Source organism: Gadus chalcogrammus, chromosome 15, assembly GCF_026213295.1.
Source record: "Gadus chalcogrammus isolate NIFS_2021 chromosome 15, NIFS_Gcha_1.0, whole genome shotgun sequence".
NCBI lineage: Eukaryota > Metazoa > Chordata > Actinopteri > Gadiformes > Gadidae > Gadus > Gadus chalcogrammus.
In genome coordinates this window covers 5,314,120-5,332,202 of record NC_079426.1, presented here as the reverse complement: position 1 = coordinate 5,332,202, position 18,083 = coordinate 5,314,120, and the positions used below count along the sequence as shown (strand labels likewise).

Below are 18,083 nucleotides of genomic sequence, written 5' to 3'. Positions count from 1 at the left end.
AGCGTAGTCCTGGGTAATGTAAAGAGAGGGCCGGCCATCTCCAACGCTGGTCTTCCAGGAGTTCTCCTGGAAGACCAGTGAGGAGGCATTGACCTTTCACAGACAAACCTTTTGCTTTGTGTCTGAGGAAAATGGGCAACATTTCAGCAATGTGGACGTGGACAATGGATTGTCAACAATTTACGTAATGCCCGACGCATCGAGGGCTACTGGTGGCATGAAAAGAAAAGGGTTTACTGTTTTTTATTGCCTGGTGGTGAATAAATAACTAAATAACACCTTGTGAAGGTTGTAAGGTGTGATTGTACCTTTAATATAGCCCTATTTGAAGAGCGTGGGCGAGATAGTGCATGAAGAATTGGTTTACTCAGTCCTCACAGATGAGACTTCCTTAGTAATGGTGTCTAATTGTTCATATAATTAATTTGTACACAAATTAAAGAATATAAAGAAATGCATCTAATTCAATTTAGTGTAATTAAAACGCTCACTGAAGGACAACTTTATTTTACGTGAGAATTAATTATTATTTTGTCAATGTGTCAATTATTTAGTCAAAGCACTACCCTGTATCACATCACATTACATCGGCACTCCTCAACAATGCAGTCTCAACAGCCGCTAATGCAACTCCAGTCCAGTCATGCTACGTTTTGATCCTTCTTGTCTTGACAACGAGGGCTTCCTGCTGCCTGTTAACTTGACAGCACAAGGCAGGCAAAGAGTAAAGCACCTTACACGATTAGAAAACGCCAGCAGACAGATTCTTATTTCGATTGCCCATCATATCATCTCGACGTAAGGATACACAGTCGTATAGGATATCAAACGCGGAACACAGGTTAAGATCACTGGGAGGGAGCTCCACCTCTGCAGGAGAGGGACCGAAGGAGGAAGTCACCTTGTCATTGTGCAAGCAAACCGGTTTGGGTGTCTGCAGCAGCACAACACACGGGAGGAGCCCGCCGGATCCGCACTGTTGCGTCGGTGTAGACATGGTCAGAACTTCCACCATGGTGCTGAACGGAAACCTCACGGTGCAGATGAACCAGACTATTCTGCAGAACGGAAAGCAGAGGAAAAACGGGCATGTCAACGGCGAAAAACGGGTACGTCGCTTGTGTGTTTGGAAACTAGGATAAACAATTGGTGTCACCTTTAACCTTCTTTATCTTTTTTGCATGTCATCTTGTGAAACTAGGGCCCGTTTGGGGGACCCCGGTTGTAAATTAAGGCAGGGTGGATGGTAGCCTCGTAATGTTTTGCAGATCTTTCATAATTGTAGGCCTATAACTTATATAAGTCAGTCCTTAATGATAATGGGCGGGTCCGGCGGGATCTCCATGAAGCGCCTTATTTTGAAACACAAGGGGCGTCTGATCTGGTTTCGGTGATTATTCTCATTGAACTTGAAAAAGATCCTAGAAGTTTGTAATCTTATGTATTACAACTAAATCGATTTCACTGTTCAGCACAAAATGTCACAATATAAGCGATATTCTGAATTATACTTTTATAGCATATAATGTATTGTTATTTGTAACCTTTTATATGGTTGCTGATTCCCTATCGATACCTCGTATTGTCATTCAATTGACATTCCTCTCAACGCAGTCAATCACTCTGCAGAGACGCCATGGCATCCGCAGTGTTTTGTCAACAGTACTTGCATGCATGGTTAACAAATTAGTGTTGACCTCATGTTCCCAGTTAAAATGCATGTCCTTCTCTGACAACATGCACTATTGCTTTGTTAGCTGCATGACGCCTGTATACTGGTCAGCAATCTGCTACAATAATAATGATATTGACTAGTTTGGTGAAACTACTTTTTTTTAAGTATGGGAGTGATAGAGTTGTGATCTCCCATTTCAGTATGGCTTTCATTTGTGATTGTTGATGTTCATGTCAGTTGACTTTTTTGCTGTAGGCCTATGCTGCATATATGTTTATAATTGGTCCATTTCATCCTCATGTCTTCTGTCCACGAGTTCTCATGTTGTCTCCTATGTTTGTTTTCTTACAGACAAACTTCCCCGCGGCAAAGGGGGTGTCGTGCCGGCAGTACAGCCCCGAGTCCTTCGAGCAAGCCCCCATGTACGTGGCCGTCCTGACGTACCTGGGCTTTGGCATCGTCACTCTGTTCGGCTACTTCAGAGACTTCCTCCTCCGAGCCGTTGGCTTAGAGACTAGTGCCACCTCGCCCAGGAGAGGGAGGGAGGAACAGAAGGTGGGTTGGGTCCGGCTGCTCAACACAAGCACACACGCTCGCACATACAGACAGACACACAGACACGCACTCACTCCCACACGCGCACGCACACACTCACGGCCCATCGTGCGTACGCCCCTTTTTGTTTGTTTTTATCCCCCATTTGTTTGGCTTGGCTGCTTCATTATTCCATTGTGTTTCTGTGCACTTTCATGTTGCCATGGCTGAGACACAAGACCATGGAGAATATCTGCTGAAGGCTTAATTAATTCTCTGTGGATTGCACTTGTCTTCCCCACTCTCACGCTCTGAGCCTCCATGATAAGGCCCCGGCACTGGATAAACTGGAGGGATCATTGTACCACAGTTCTCATTAGGAATGGAAGAAGGCTCGAAATAGTTGTGTTTTCTCTCTGTAGGAGATAAGATAACACTTTATCGATCCCCAGGCGTGGAAATTTGGGTGTTTACAGAAGCAGAAAGACAGTCGAGGATAGAGATGCCAAGTATAGTTAAACTGCAAGACCATAAATGTGGAAATACAAAAGACAAGCAATAGACGGATAATAAGGATATAATATAATAATAATAAACGAATGAACTAACAGCTGTACAGGAAGGGCAACATTTGCGTGGGTTTAGGTGTTCAACATTTTGTTCTAGCGGAGGTACAAAAATCACAATATTATCTTCTAGGCTACGAGGAGGGTCGTAAATTGATCCCACCCACCAGCCCTAGGTGGGTAGATTTGAGCAGTCAGCCAATAAAATAATCCAGGGTAGGGCCAGTCAGTTTCTCCTCAGGTAGGTATAAAGACAAAATCGTTAAAGTGGAACCCTGGGTACCGGCATACAACTAGGAGCACTTGAAACTCTGGCTGCCATGTTGGGGGTGCAGTCATGGAGAGGGAAGCACGATGATTGGTGATAACGACAAAGCATCTCACAGCGCAACCTGTGGAAAGCATGCTCTCGCTGGGCTGGGAAAAGGTCACACTGTGCGTTAATAAGGAAAAATGATCGAGCTTAAGCCAGATCTTTCTGGCCTCAAATGCGATGCCCAAAACTCACAAATGAACATTGTTTTTTGGATTGTACTCAATCGGGTGTATTTGTCTTTGGTGGTTTCAGCACTTTACAGATTGTATTCACAGTGGTGGAGCGTAGTGGGCCTACGTTGCCCAGGTCGATCGGGGAGACCGAGAGAATGTATTCTTAAACTCTTGAAGTCATCAACCCGCACAACACCCCTCTTATGCACTTGTACACTGTATGTCTTAAGTCCTGGGAGTTAATGTATGTTCTTATTCTATGTTGTACTTCCTGGCACTTAAGAAAATACTACGCAGCATTGTGTAGCCTCTTATCCTAGCTATCTTTGTTGTATACGGGGAATGGGTTAACCTAACAATTGAAAGTGCTCGGCACTTGGTTCTATGAACATCCTTACTGTACCAACAGCGACATATTGTTTCTCTTTCTTCAGACAATTGTACTTATTGTAAGTCGCTTTGGATAAAGCGTCTGCTTAATGTCCTAAATGTAAATGTAAATCGATAACCCATATGTTCTCGCACCGGATTTCAGGAGTTTGTGCCGATGTATCAGGACTTCGAGAACTTCTACACGCGGAACCTGTACATGAGGGTCAGAGACAACTGGAACCGGCCCATATGCAGTCTGCCAGGGCCTGCCTTCGATCTGATGGAGAGGGTGTCTGACGATTACAACTGGACTTTCAGGTACGGCCACTTCTTAACGCATTACCCTAAAAATCAACATAAAAGGATTAAAGTACAAGAAACCAAACGGCAAAAAAGACGCCATTCAACAGTTTGTTTACACACATTATATTTGTGTGTCTTAATGGGTTCACACACAATCAAACGTTTATTCCCATTCACTGAACCAGGTGGGTCCGTTGCCCTGCTCTCTCCGCTATCCTCTGGTCTTTGTCCTGGTTTGAGGACAAAGTGGTTCAGTAGTGCGGGAGCTTTGTCATTTATTAACACGGTGTTTACTTCTGTATTTGGTGAGCGCAGGGAACGATCATATTCTCCCTTGAGTTCCATGTGCGGTAAGTTAATGGTGTGGGAGGAGACAGGTGGAAACAGAGCGAGAGGTAGGCAGGCTTTGGCAGGCATCTAGATACGTTATCATTAGCCATTTAACAGACGCTTTCATCCAGCTTGATAAGTACTTTATTCATCCCGAGTGGAATCAAAGGCGTTGCCGCGGATCCCATCAAAAATACATGATTGTTTAACAGTGCAAAAATAAATAAATACAATTCAGCTGACCTGAAAATGAAAACAAAAGCTTTGACAGTGCAAAAAACCTTTAGAAAGTGTTGAATGCGCAATTATACAGATGCAATTATGCAAACGTCCAAAGCGATTTACAGGGAATCCAGTGACTCATCATCAAGATGTATCGGTATGCACCAGCCCAAAGGCCGTCCAAAAGACGCCTACAGGCAGAAGTTGGCACGCAGCGTGAACCCGATCACCTTTGGTTTGGAGGGTAACACCCAGTACCCACTACACTAGTTCTGCCAGGAATGAATCATGTAGTAGATGTAACCGTTTATGGTGCTCCCTGCTGTAAGATGTAAATCATAACAAACAATTGTCGGATACAGAATACCAACAGCATACCAACCTATGACAACAGAGAGCACTATACAATCCTCAGATATCTCAAACCATCACACAGGTTTCATTCAATACAGAGCAGGTGTTGACTGGGGTTGTGGTTGTGGGCGAAATTCTTCTCATACCACTTACCTTGGCAGTGAGTGTTTGAGATGGAGCGTCTTAAATCGACCGCCTGTCAGTGTACGTGCGTTTGATTGGACAGGGTTAGCAGTCAGCCGACGCATGACGAAATTTACCCGCCAGAACTAGCCACGCCCATAATCCATGATCCTGGGGGACGAAGACACCCGAACTGTCATGATGAGGGTCTCCCCAGACGTCTGAAGGGGGGGGGGGTGCTGCTGGTTGTAAAGTAGGTCATGTGACAGACATGTGACACAGTTACGGAGCATCCCTCCAGGAGCTACTATCAGATCACAGAGGGCTCACAGAGGAAATACGAATACAAATGGATACGATAAAGAATATATGCTACGTCTTTCATTGTAATTTGACATTTCAAACATATTTTTATATCTACTCATTGTAAATCATAGACAGAATACCCTCCTTTCGTATCAGGAATGGTTGGCCTTTATTTATTAACGTTGCAATACCACCGAAGCGGTAGGCGAGCATACTGAATGGTCGCCCTGCTCTGCTTTATTCTGTACTTTCACAATTCAAGGAACGAGCGCCCGGCTAAACGTGAACGTTATTGAGACGGCATTAGGTTTCACTCTCATACAGTACAATACAGACTGGCTCAGAGGTTTTGGGGAAATGCTTTTTGTCTAGTTTGGTCTTAATTTACTCCATAAGGGCCTGTTGGTAATCCGATGAAGCTTTCTTACATGAAGTGCTTCTCTGTGTGAGCTTATAAAAAATAAAAAAAATCTGCTAAATCACTTTGAGATATTTGGGGAAATACTTCCTCATACTTGATATGCGTTAAATAGGACTCTAGGAATGTAGAAAAACAGTTAACATCAATGGGGGGTAAAGAATGATTAATAAAGTTACATTTTTTTTGGCAGGCTTACAGGGAAGACGATAGAGAACGTGATCAACATGGGCTCCTACAATTACCTCGGCTTTCGCGGAGAACAACGAGGACTTCCTCAAGACGGTGGCGGACAAGACTCTCCAGTATGGGGTGGGCGTCTGCAGCTCGCGGCAGGAAGTGGGTGAGTCCGGTGAACTGACCAGCCTGCGGATCGAGTTCTGTTCCAAGCTGTTGAAAAAACAGGTTCCTGATATATCGTATTTCTACCATTCTTCGGTCTGTCGGTACCCGGCCTATTAGCTTTTCTCTAGAAAACGGAACGTGTGCGCTTTTGAATTGTGCGAGGCGTGACACAAGAAGACCTCTTACGTCACATTAACGACTACGACGTGCCAAAAAAACGTCTCCACCGAAGTGTCTTTTTTATTTATCATCGTTCGGATGAATCATAATGGGCGAATCTTTAATCTTCCATGGCTCCGTCGTTACATGCATTATTCACTTTGGTTAAATTATGTAAAGGTTGGCCGCACGCCTGCCTCATTACACTTCCGTCCGCCTGGATTACTGTGAAGAAGGTATTTCCGTGAAACATAGCATTAAACATAACATCCTACACATAAAAATAGCGATGTGACCCAAGACATCTTTGGAGTGTGGAATCAATGTCTTGTTGTACATTGTCTTTTATTCATTTATTATTTCTACAATGGCGTTTTCCCTGGGTGGCCTCCTGGGTCTGAAAGTGCCCTTAACGCCCGGTGAATCGCACCATGATCTCACCTGAAGGTCAATGGCACGCCAGCAGCCCACTGCTCGCTGCTCAAGGGTAGTCTGTAGAAAAGCTCTCAGCTTTGCATTCACAGGTTAAAACTCACCACTTTTTGTGTGTGTGTGTGTGTGTGTGTGTGTGTGTGTGTGTGTGTGTGTGTGTGTGTGTGTGTGTGTGTGGGTGTGTGTGTGGTGTGTGTGTGTGTGTGTGTGTGTGTGTGTGTGTGTGTGTGTGTGTGTAACGAGGCCACATTGCTGTTCTTTTTAAATAGACGAACGGGAAGTATTTAGCTATTCATTGCTTTGAATGAGTAACACAAAGCTGTGTGTGTGTGTGTTGCGTGTCAAGGGGGTGTGATGACATCAGCGAGGCTCACGAGGAGTGAGTCTCTGCAGAGGCCTTGGAGGCTGACCACAAAGCCTTTTTTTTTTCAAGTCATATCTATGTGTGGCAGAGTGCAAGGGTGCAAGCGTACCACACCCGCTCACACACACATCCCCCCACACATACTAAACACACACACACACACACACACACACACACACACACACACACAACACCACAACACACACACACCCACACACACACACACACACCACCCACCACCCACACACACAACTACTTAGATGATGATAGATAGATAGATAGATAGAAGATAGTGATAGATAGATAGATAGATATACACACACAGAAAGTACAGCGTATTAATCATTCATTTGGGGTTGATGAATATTGTTCCTTTTCGGTTCCTCTCTTTGCCATCAGTCGGTTGGGTCTTTTCGTTAACTTTGCTCAAGGTTTAACGCAGGGGGACCCCTCTCCTATGACACCATATTAGGAGGTGTGTTAGACAATCATGATAAGATCCAGGGCTGCATCGCTGACGTCATCAGCTTCTCGGTTTTACTGGACACCCGGCCATAAAAAATTGCATTGCTTCTTTTTTTTTTCTCACTCGATTGTTTTGTTATGTTTTCTGTGTGGGCGGGTTAACGGCAATTATCATCCATGAAGTGAAATGTCAGGTCTTACCCCCCCCCCCCCCTCCCTCCTCCACCCCCAGAAACATGTCATCACCATCCACTTACTGCTCTGTTCACTGTTTGGGGTCACCTCTGTTCTCCTCTGTGATCACCACGGCAGTGCTTATTGTATTGTATTGGATACAATAAGTATAGAGTGCAGAATATACATGGACAGAAAAGAGAGAGTTCTGGCTCTGTTTTGATTAGCAAAAAACACAAAGCTGTAGTTGGAAACATGGATTCCCCGTGCTGCTTTTTGGGGGAGATTAATCATAAGACGTTTGGAGTTGTTCTTGCATGTCTCTGCTGCCAATGGATTAGCATATAGACGAGGCCTCATAGAGATAGACCCGGTGGAGATGGGGCTGGAGTCGATTCTTATCGCTCGTCAGTGACCGCCAATTATATCTCATAACCATACGCTACATATCAACATTGTGTGATCGTATCAGCGGAGCCTTTTTACACGTTTCTCCACAGTGGGTTCTGTCCCTCTGTCCGTCTGTTGCGTCTTTTTGAATGTTTGCTTCGGTGGTGTATTGTGTGTGTGCTAGCTTACGAACCAAAACCATCTTTGCCTTCAGATGCATATCAGATCACCAATATCAAATCGATAACGAACGGAAGCAATGAGCAGCCACAAAGCGAGAGTGACACTTTGGTACCAGGTTGTCAAAGAGCGTGTCTGGCTTTTCCCTCTTTCCTACTCTGGGTTTATGTCATCATGCAAATGCTTACTTCTCGCGGTGCAAATCTCGTTAACGGTAGGACATTCAAAAACAAAAACACTCCACCAATGACGAGTCACGGAAGAGTGTTGACACTTTACGGCTCCGAGACATACCGCCAGCAATAACCCCATGGCTTTTTCCACCTGATTGCTGTCCAACCTTTCATGCAATCCACAAAAACAGGCCTTGAAGTTTTGCCCCGGGAAATAAGTGACCTAGTAATCAATCCAGATAGCTAATTACAAGAGTGGGATCAGGGGTTGCAATGCAGTGTGATTATTTGCTAGGTTATAGGGGGGAACCGGACCCAATGAAAGATGGAGGAAAAAGGAGGTCGAACACGGACTTGACTGGGTGATACCTCGCCGGGCCGGGCCGTGATCACCGGAGCAGCAGCAGCAGCAGCAGCAGTAGCTGCCACACAGTATGGGGTTAGCATATCAATAAAGTGGGCCAGGCACTGCTAACGCACTGCTGAGGAAAGTGCTCTATCTAGGGGGGCCGAATGCCAATGCAGACTGATTAGAAAGGCAGTGCGTGCCGGCAGGGGCCCCGGTGCTCTTGAGTGGTTCGGGAAATGTATGAATCGATCAGGGCCTGGCGTGAAGCCTGATGGAATGCACCCGAATTTGGGGAACACCGTAAAGGGGGAGGGAGAGTTTGGGTGTGTTTAGCTTCGATACACGAGTGCTCAATACCCGATGGCCCCTCACTCACCACCAGAGACCCCGACTCCTCCGGGGGGGAGGGGGGGGGGTGTTAGAGCCAGCCTCGTCTGCAGGCTGTTGTGTGTTCCTGTTTTTAAAGCAGACAGAGTAGGAGGTAAACCCACCGTTTAATGATCGGGGGTTGATTCAGTTGGCCTGGAGGTGTAACAGGAGGTGATTGGAGCGATGGCTGATTCCCAAACCGTTTATGAAATACTCAAGGCTACATTAATGGTGAAATGTAAATACACACCGTCATATCTACTGTGACCTTTTAGGGAACTGGTTCTTCTTCATAACTTATTAAAAGTGGATGTGAAAGGAGAAACGGCTTCAATGGGAGGTCCCCATTTCCAACCGATAGACCAAGCGAAACACAGAAGTCATGCTTGGAGGGCTTGGTAATTTACCAGTGCCTGAAGGAGATGGATATTAAAAAAGAACATCCGAGCCATGGCCCGTTTGTTTACCCCTCGGCGCCTCACACCACAATTAAATTCTTTATCACCGTCATCGGACTATGACCGGTTTAAGAGCGCCCTAAGCGCTCTTTTTTGAAAATAATCACTGATTAGTTATAAAAAAAGGCACTGTTTTTTTTTTGACAAATATTAGTATTTGCATCTGTGCCTGCTTGAGTCGCAAATACTTTCGATGAGACCACTTCCCCATCACACAGGATCTGATGCATCAGCCTGAAATAAGAGCTTAACTAATAGATCTCCTTTTACTGCTGAAATAAAAGATAACGTAAACGACCATTATAGATTATCGATTGGCTCCACAGTCTTTTAGGATTCAACCCTATTGAGTCTCGGGCCTTTCTCTTCAGTACTTTGAAACAGATCGACTGACCGACAGATCCCCAGGTACAGCAGCGTTGCTCTCCCGCCGTTGGGCCTCACTGACCCCCTCATGTCCCCCCCCTCTCAGGGAACCTCAGCAGCCACGAAGAGCTGGAGCGCCTGGTGGCCGACTTCCTGGGCGTTGAGTCTGCCATGACCTTCGGCATGGGCTTCGCCACCAACTCCATGAATATCCCGGCGCTCGTTAGCAAGGTACGCAGCGTCCGTAACACTGTTTATAACACAGAGGGGTGTGTGTGTGTTTAGCCGCACTTTCACTTTCACACACACACACACACACACACACACACACACACACACACACACACACACACACACACACACACACACACACACACACACACACACCGAACAAACCCGCCTTCTGCCCCCTTCCCGTCGTGTCCGTCACGCGTGTGACGCATCACGGACGCCACGAAACGGACCAATGCCAGATGTCCGCCCGGTGACAGCTCCTTGTCTGAGCTCGTTAATTACAACGATAATTAATCATTACAGGGCCCAGGACCAGGAAGCCCTTGAGGCTTCCCAGCAGGGGGCGGGGGGGGTTGGTGTTGGTGGGGGGTGAGGGTGAGGGTGGCGGGGTCGGGGTCGGGGGGGGATTGTAGATGCAGGCATTGTCAAAGACGTCACTGCGGGGTATGATTAAGCAGACCTCGCCCTCGAGGCATGGTGGCTCAGCCACAACAAGACGGGGTTACCACGGGCAACACACACACACACACACACACACACACACACACACACACACCCCGACGGACGGCTGCCACTGATTAGACTGGATGGGAGGGGAGGGGGGGGGGTCCTCAGGGGGCTGATAGAGCATCATGCCAGCACCCCCCTCTCCCCGACTCCCGATAGTTATCTGGTGGATGACTGGTTGTGAGGAAACGCTGTCACTTCCAGTTTATAGCTGACAGACAGAGCGGCTGGTAGAGGCCTGAGCCGTCTCCCACCGGCCTCTGAGGAGCAAGAGTGAGGGGCGGAGTGAGGGCTAATGGGAGGAGCCATGGCTAGTGGGAGGAGCCAGGGCTAATGGGAGGAGCCAGGGATAATGGGAGGAGCCAGGGCTAATGGGAGGCGGGGCCAGGACCTCACCTGCTGCGACCGCGGGACCAACCGAGAGCCGATCAGCCAATGACACGCCGCGGCTCCCCGACACGCGCACGCCGCCCTCGCACTTTAACACATCCACGGCTGTCAGAGTAACGACGTCGGCTGTCGACTATCCGCCGTGTCAAATCGTTTAAACGCTTTTACTCTGTTTTGTTTTTGCACCTTTTTTTTTTTTTTTTACCGCCTTTATTTCCTCTGCAGGCGTTTTTCGGTTACGGGATAAAAAGGTGGGTTCAAAGGGATGTGAGCCTGGTGTCAGGTAATTGGTTTGTTAGATGCTGCGTCGCGCTGCGCCGTGTGGCATGACTGGCGCGCCGAGAGAGAACCCGGAGGAGGACACTCTGAGGACTACAGAGACGAACGCTCAAAGGCTCCCCCCCCACCCCCTTTCCGCCCGCCATGGGAGTGCGAGGGAAAAACAAAAAACAGCCCACAAAATGAACATTTGCCTCTTTTGTATGTTCAGGCAAACGTTCGTTTTTGGGTCTCCCGACTATAGTAGGGTTTGATTTCTAATGTGCTTCAGGCCCCCGCTCCGAAACAAGCGCTCCCCTGCCACTGGCCGTACCAAACCAAATAGGATTGTAGCGTTGGAACCGCCCTTGTCTATAAAGGTTTGAATTTAACGGAGGCGAGTTATTGTTCATATACTCGCTTTATTTATATTGGAAGCCATCGCTTTAAAAAAAAAAAAAACTGTTATATAGTGTGCGTTTAAGGAAACTAATTATGCTGGAAGACCGTTTAGAAGTCTATTAAAATGATGTACTTCGTAATTATACATCATTTCACATCACACATTCTCCGTTATTGATGGAGACACACACACACTGAAACACACACACACACACACACACACACCGAAACACACACACACACACACACACACAAAAACACACACACACCGAAACACACAAAAACACACACACACCGAAACACACACACACACACACTGAAACACACACACACACATGTCTGGCTGCGCGGAGCGCTGTCCATAAAGCGGCGCCTTGGCTCTCTCAATGTAATACTTAAAGGCGCTAGGGCACCTTAGCATTATCTGTGTGTGTTGTGTGCCGGCTCCGCAGGGCTGTTTGATACTCAGCGACGAGCTGAACCACACCTCCCTCATCCTTGGGGCCCGTCTGTCGGGGGCCACCATCCGGGTGTTCAAGCACAACAGTAAGTACGCCGTCTTTCTGGTTTACTTGTTTGTTCGGTTTCGGAGGAGGGGGGGGGGGGGGGGGGGGGGTCTGTGTTTTTCACTTTTTTTTTTTCTTTTTTTTTTCACTTAAACAGTCAAAATAGGCTTTGTTCTCACTACCGAGGAGGTGGGGGGGGGGGGGGGGAAGGGAAGGTGTTCCTCTTCTTCCTCCTCCTCGTCCACCTGCAGCAGCAGCATGTAGGGACTGACAGGTACAGGCCGAATCGGTTTGGGGTGAGCTGTCCCCCCCCCCCCTCCCACCCGCACCCCTCATCGGCCACACCCGGCCGAGAGAAACCAGCCCTCCTCCCCTAACCTGCCCCAGCTAGCCGAACACACTCTTCTGCTGGGTTCGGTCGACACTACTGTGTGCCCTCCACCACGTCTCCGTCTCTCTTATCAGCCCTAAAAGGCCCTCTCTGTATCCGAAAAAGAATGATGTTCCTTCACCCAAACCATGCCAGTACAACGTTTATCGCCGGAAGGGTTATTTCCCCTTTTTTCCATCGAAGTGGGGGGGTTTCCCTCTCCCTGGTGGGTGGTTTTGAAATGGAGGGCTCGAGGCTACAGTTCTGACACCTGCGTTTGACACCCGTTGGAATCCCTCAGCAGCGGAGAGACTGGTTGGGCTCGTCCTTTAGAGAAGAATGCCTCGAAGAGAAGAGGAGATAATCAATCCTCGTACAAATAAACAGGCTGAACCCCCCCCCCCCCCCCTCCGGGGCCCGTATGGTGTGTCAATCCAACACATACGTCTGCTATGCTACGAAACCTGATGTAGTCTCGGTTGCCCTCTGCATATCTATGGTATGGAAATTATGCTTATCCCTGATCAAAACCTCCATTGGGTCCTTGCTTATCTGGGATCGGTGACGGCAACCGCCGGCATGACAGCTGTGTGCCGTGTACAGACACAGAAGATGCTTTTGTTTTTTTTAACACATGAAACCAGAATGTTTTGTGTATCTGGACACACATCTAGTTATCCGCATGCACACTATAATTTAGATATTTCGATATACCGGCGGCAATCACAATTATATGGTGTGATGTGTATAATTTGATGTGGCCTTTTCAATTAACCTCTGTTGAAAACACGATAACAATATCCATTTGACAGAATACACAGAGATAATTGGAATGGTGATTTATATTTCACAAGCACAGGCTTTGCATACCTCACATATATGACATGCCTTCACAAAGACATGCCTTCTGCTTTGGGTGGACGTTGATTGCTCCCGGTGATCGACAGCTGTTCAACACTGCCATCTGCTGGTCGCAAAACCCCTACATCGAATGTCAACGTTAGATAACAGTAGTTCATCTCAATAGCTGTGCCGTAATGAGTTAATTTACTAACCTTATTGTTGATTTCATACTCCCATCACCGGCTGTGATTTGGGGGCAATTTGTCAGCTGAAAGTCTGCAGGTTTTGAATTTAAGAATAAGGCAAAGCTATATCCTGTGTGCTCGTTTGTTAAAGGTGTTCCCAGCAGACACAGTAGGGACTTGTTTACTTAGTTAGCCCAATAAATCGAATGCTAGTCTTTGTTTACCTTTTAATGTTTGCTTTTACTTTATGTTTTCCGATAAGAGAAGTTTGCAGATATCAGACATATGATGTCTTTGGGTTTTGTATGCCAATAAGTGTGTGTGTGTGTGTGTGTGTGTGTGTGTGTGTGTGTGTGTGTGTGTGTGTGTGTGTGTGTGTGTGTGTGTGTGTGTGTGTGTGTGTGTGTGTGTGTGTGTGTGTGTGTGTCAGACATGCACAGCCTAGAGAAGATGCTGAGGGATGCGGTGTGCTCGGGACAGCCTCGCACCCATCGGCCCTGGAGGAAGATCCTCATCATGGTGGAGGGCATCTACAGGTCAGCCGCAGCGCCTACACGTGCACACACACACGTGCACACACTCACACACACACATACATTCAAACATCCACACTCACATGCACACACACGTGCACATTCACACATGCGTATACTCAAACACACACGTGCATACACGTGTGTGTGAACACACGCGCACGCACACACTAACACTTGCACACACTAACGCACACAGTAACACACACACACACACACACACACACACACACACACACACACACACACACACACCCTATCCCACACACATGCACAAAGCCACATGTGTTTGAGTCCCTTCTACAACAATAATAAGGTACTATTAGTTCTTAACTCTAAATAGAAAACTGTTGTTCACAATTAGAGCAAGGGAATATCAGATAGATGGTGCGGAAATTGAGTTCACTGTAAATCCCCCCCCAAAAATCCCTATGTGTGCGTGGTGGCATTTAGGTTCTCTCCTGATGAGTTAAAAGGTCATCCGAGCGCATGCGGGACCGAGAGACCACCTTCGGAGATGTTTCATTGGATGACGAAACGCCTTGCCACATGATTCTTCCCTGTGTTGCAACAAAAGTTCGACCGTTTTCAGCTTTTTTTTTTTCATGGACTCTGGCAGTCCAACACTTTGAAACAAAACACAAAGCTAGGGCGGCATCCAGCGTCCGCCTGAAGCGAGCCTTCTGGGCCTCTTATTTAGCGAGATCTGCCAGCAGTCTCATTAATCTCAGAGGCCTTTTCAGGTGGAGCGCTTCATTTGTAACCTGAGTGGAGCTCTGTGGAGCAATGTGTTTATCGGGCCCTGTAATGGCTTCTAATGCAGCTGTTTGCCTCGTGCAGAGAGCCACACGTGTAAATGGAGGTGTGTACGTGTGTGTGTGTGTGTGTGTGTGTGTGTGCATCCCTGGATACATACAATGCATGTGCTTGTGTGAGGTGTGTGTGTGTGTGTGTGTGTGTGTGTGTGTGTGTGTGTGTGTGTGTGTGTGTGTGTGTGTGTGTGTGTGTGTGTGTGTGTGTGTGTGTGTGTGTGTGTGTGTGTGTGTGTGTGTGTGTGTGCGTGCGTGTGTGTGTGCGCGTGTGGGGGGTATTGTGTTACCCTCCTGGCAGAGATGAGCTCCATCTGCTCATTAGCTTCAAATCAAGGCCAAACGAAGGCACGAAGATTGACTCCTCTACACTGCTGAGCCAACTACCCACTATCTCCTCGCTTCCTTCCATCCTTTTCCCCCTGCGTTCCCTCAACTTCCTTCAACTTCCTTCCTTTCTCCCTTCCTTTAGTCCTCCCTTCTTTACCTCTGTCCTTCCTTACTTCCTTCCCACCTGCGTTCCCTCGACTTCCCTCCCCTCCTCCCGTCCTTAGCCGATGAAACGACAGTAGTGTGATGTAGTTTTCAAACAAAGACGTCAAACTCGCTGCTGACATGGAACACATGGTTAACACCAGGCCTTTCACACACTATCTTGCCCATCAGAGGAGTTTGGGTGCGCGTGCGTGTGTGTGTTCATGTGCATGTGTGTGTGTGTGGGTGCATGTGTATGTTTGTGTGAGTGTGTGTTGGGGTGTGTGTGTGCGCGTGCATGTGCGTGTGCGTGTGTTGGGGTGTGCACGTGGACATGGCTTCGGGGGGGGCTCTAATGCACTGTCTTATTAGCTCCCGGGGTACATCAAAAGGTCTGGATAAAATGCGCAGCATGGTTTCGCTTTCTTCCTGGTCCCTCTTTTGATGTCCACATGAGTCTCGGAGAAACTCCATCTGCTGTCAGTTTGAGTACAGAGGGTTTTGTTTGTGGTGGTGGTGGAGGGGGAGGTGGTGGAGGAGGAGGGGGGCGGGGCCTGGCTCAACTCCCCCCGTGATGTCAAGTTGTAGCCTTAAAAGGGAACATGTCCAATGAGGAGCAGCAGGAGGAGGAGGAGGAGGAGGGCCTGTCTGCCAGGGCAGCGGCGGGACTGCTGCGTACCCCTCAGGAAGATTGAGGGGGAAACAGGATTACGCCGGCTGGCGTTCGAACCATTGGTCAGAACGTGTCAGCTGACTGCTACGTGCTGGCAGATGTCCTAAAGTGAAGCTTGACCCTGTTGTTTTTATTCAGTTCGGTTTATTCAGCTGTATTTCAGACCCTACTGCTGGGTGTTTTATTGAGTCATTCAGTCGACGCTGGGATCGAAAGCTTTTGGCAGTGAATTCAGAGGCGGGTCAATAATTTTAGCGGGCGTTTATTCCCGGAGTCTCACTGAGGTTAGGCATCTCTTTCACAGGAGATGCCTGATGCATCTGCCTGATGATGAGCAGGTTAAGAACGCAAAGATGCCGATGGGTAGACTGTGGACATTGGGGATCGAAACCAGAACCTTTAGACTCTGAGTGAACCTCATCCTAATCCTAGTCCCCGCCCATTACGCTCACTCACTCACTCACTCACTCACTCACTCACTCACTCACTCACTCACTCACTCACTCACTCACTCACTCACTCACTCACTCACTCACTCACTCACTCACTCACTCACTCACTCACTCACTCACTCTGCCTCTCTCTCTCTCTCTCCCTCTCCCTGTAGTATGGAGGGCTCGGTGGCGCGGCTCCCAGAGATCGTGGCCCTGAAGAAGAAGTACAAGGCGTACCTGTACCTGGACGAGGCCCACAGCATCGGGGCGGTGGGGCCCACGGGGCGCGGCGTGACAGAGCTGTTCCGGCTCAACCCCGCCGACGTGGACGTCATGATGGGCACCTTCACCAAGAGCTTCGGGGCGGCCGGGGGCTACATCGCCGGAAACAAGGTATCCGATGACGCGTCAATACCGCTTTCCTCTCTTTGTCTTCTTCACCTTTTAAATCTGACGGTCAATGGAATCGTTCGACGCCGGGACTTAGGCGGCCCCCCGTGAGTAAGAAGGGTGTCTGGGGATGACAGCCTGGATAAAAACAAAAAGGCCACCGTTTGCATCTTCGCCCCCCCTTCTTTTCGGGCCATCAGGGTCGGCTTTGCTCAGGCGGTAGAGCGGGAAGGTTGCTAGTTCAATCCCCGGCTCCTCCTAGCTCAGTGTCGAGGTGTCCCTGAGCAAGAGACCTAACCCTGACTTCTACAGACGAGTCGGCTGTCCCCTTGCACGGTTGACACCGCCGTCGGTGTGTGAATGTGTGTGTAAACCGTTGTAAGTCGCTTTGGATAAAAGCATCTGGAGAAGGGCCTAAATGTAAATCTTTTCATGAGAGACAAGTTTCCTGTGAACTTATATAAAATGCTGTTTCTAAATCCTTGACGCCCGGTAAATTCGATCTAAGGACAACACAGGTTGAACAGCTGTTCCCTGCGTCAAAACACATGTTTTCACAATCACGGGGGAAACATTGAATATTGAGTCAGAGCTAATTTTACCTACCCTCCTCTGCCTTGGTACCTCGGGTGAACCAGCCAGTGCCGTTCTTCCGCAGTGTCGTAGATCCGGGGCGAAAACACACTTCCCCAGTCAGTCTCGATTAACATCTGATGGGATTTTGATAACAATTACCACGGTGTCGAGTCACAGCCACCCTGTAGACTCACTCGAGAACTCGACTGCAAAAACACATTCCCCGTTTAAAAAAACGTACCTCTCTGAAGCGCACTGGCGTTCAGCCCCCTCTTTGCAACGTCTGCCCCACCGGGGGAAATGTCGCGTCTGGCTGTGTATGTGTGAACGGAGTTCTACCAGGACCCGACCCGTAAACGATCACGCACGGCCACCACAGACCGAGCGCTCACATGTCCAGCAAATGTCCTCAGATCTGCGTCCCTCCCCCTTCCCCCCCGTGCCCCCCATCTCTGTATCCGTAAAGCCTTTTGTGATTCTATTCCGACGCGGTTAAAGTATAAAACCCCCCAAAAAAAACAAGCGTGCACTCAAACCACATCAGGGATGCGGCCGTTGATTAGAAAGCAACAGAGGAAGTGGG

General features: G+C 48.1%; 1 protein-coding gene across 1 annotated transcript in view; it reads left to right on the top strand.

Moving 5' to 3' along the window:
- Positions 1-643: 643 nt before the first annotated feature.
- Positions 644-18,083, top strand: part of sptlc3 (serine palmitoyltransferase, long chain base subunit 3) — a 26,651-nt gene continuing 9,211 nt past the window's right edge. The window contains 9 exon segments of the mRNA XM_056609901.1: positions 644-1,109; positions 2,027-2,230; positions 3,800-3,954; positions 5,886-5,943; positions 5,945-6,035; positions 10,023-10,147; positions 12,160-12,253; positions 14,042-14,147; positions 16,708-16,927. Coding sequence (XP_056465876.1) covers positions 996-1,109; positions 2,027-2,230; positions 3,800-3,954; positions 5,886-5,943; positions 5,945-6,035; positions 10,023-10,147; positions 12,160-12,253; positions 14,042-14,147; positions 16,708-16,927 — 1,167 coding nt within the window. The 5' untranslated portion in view covers positions 644-995.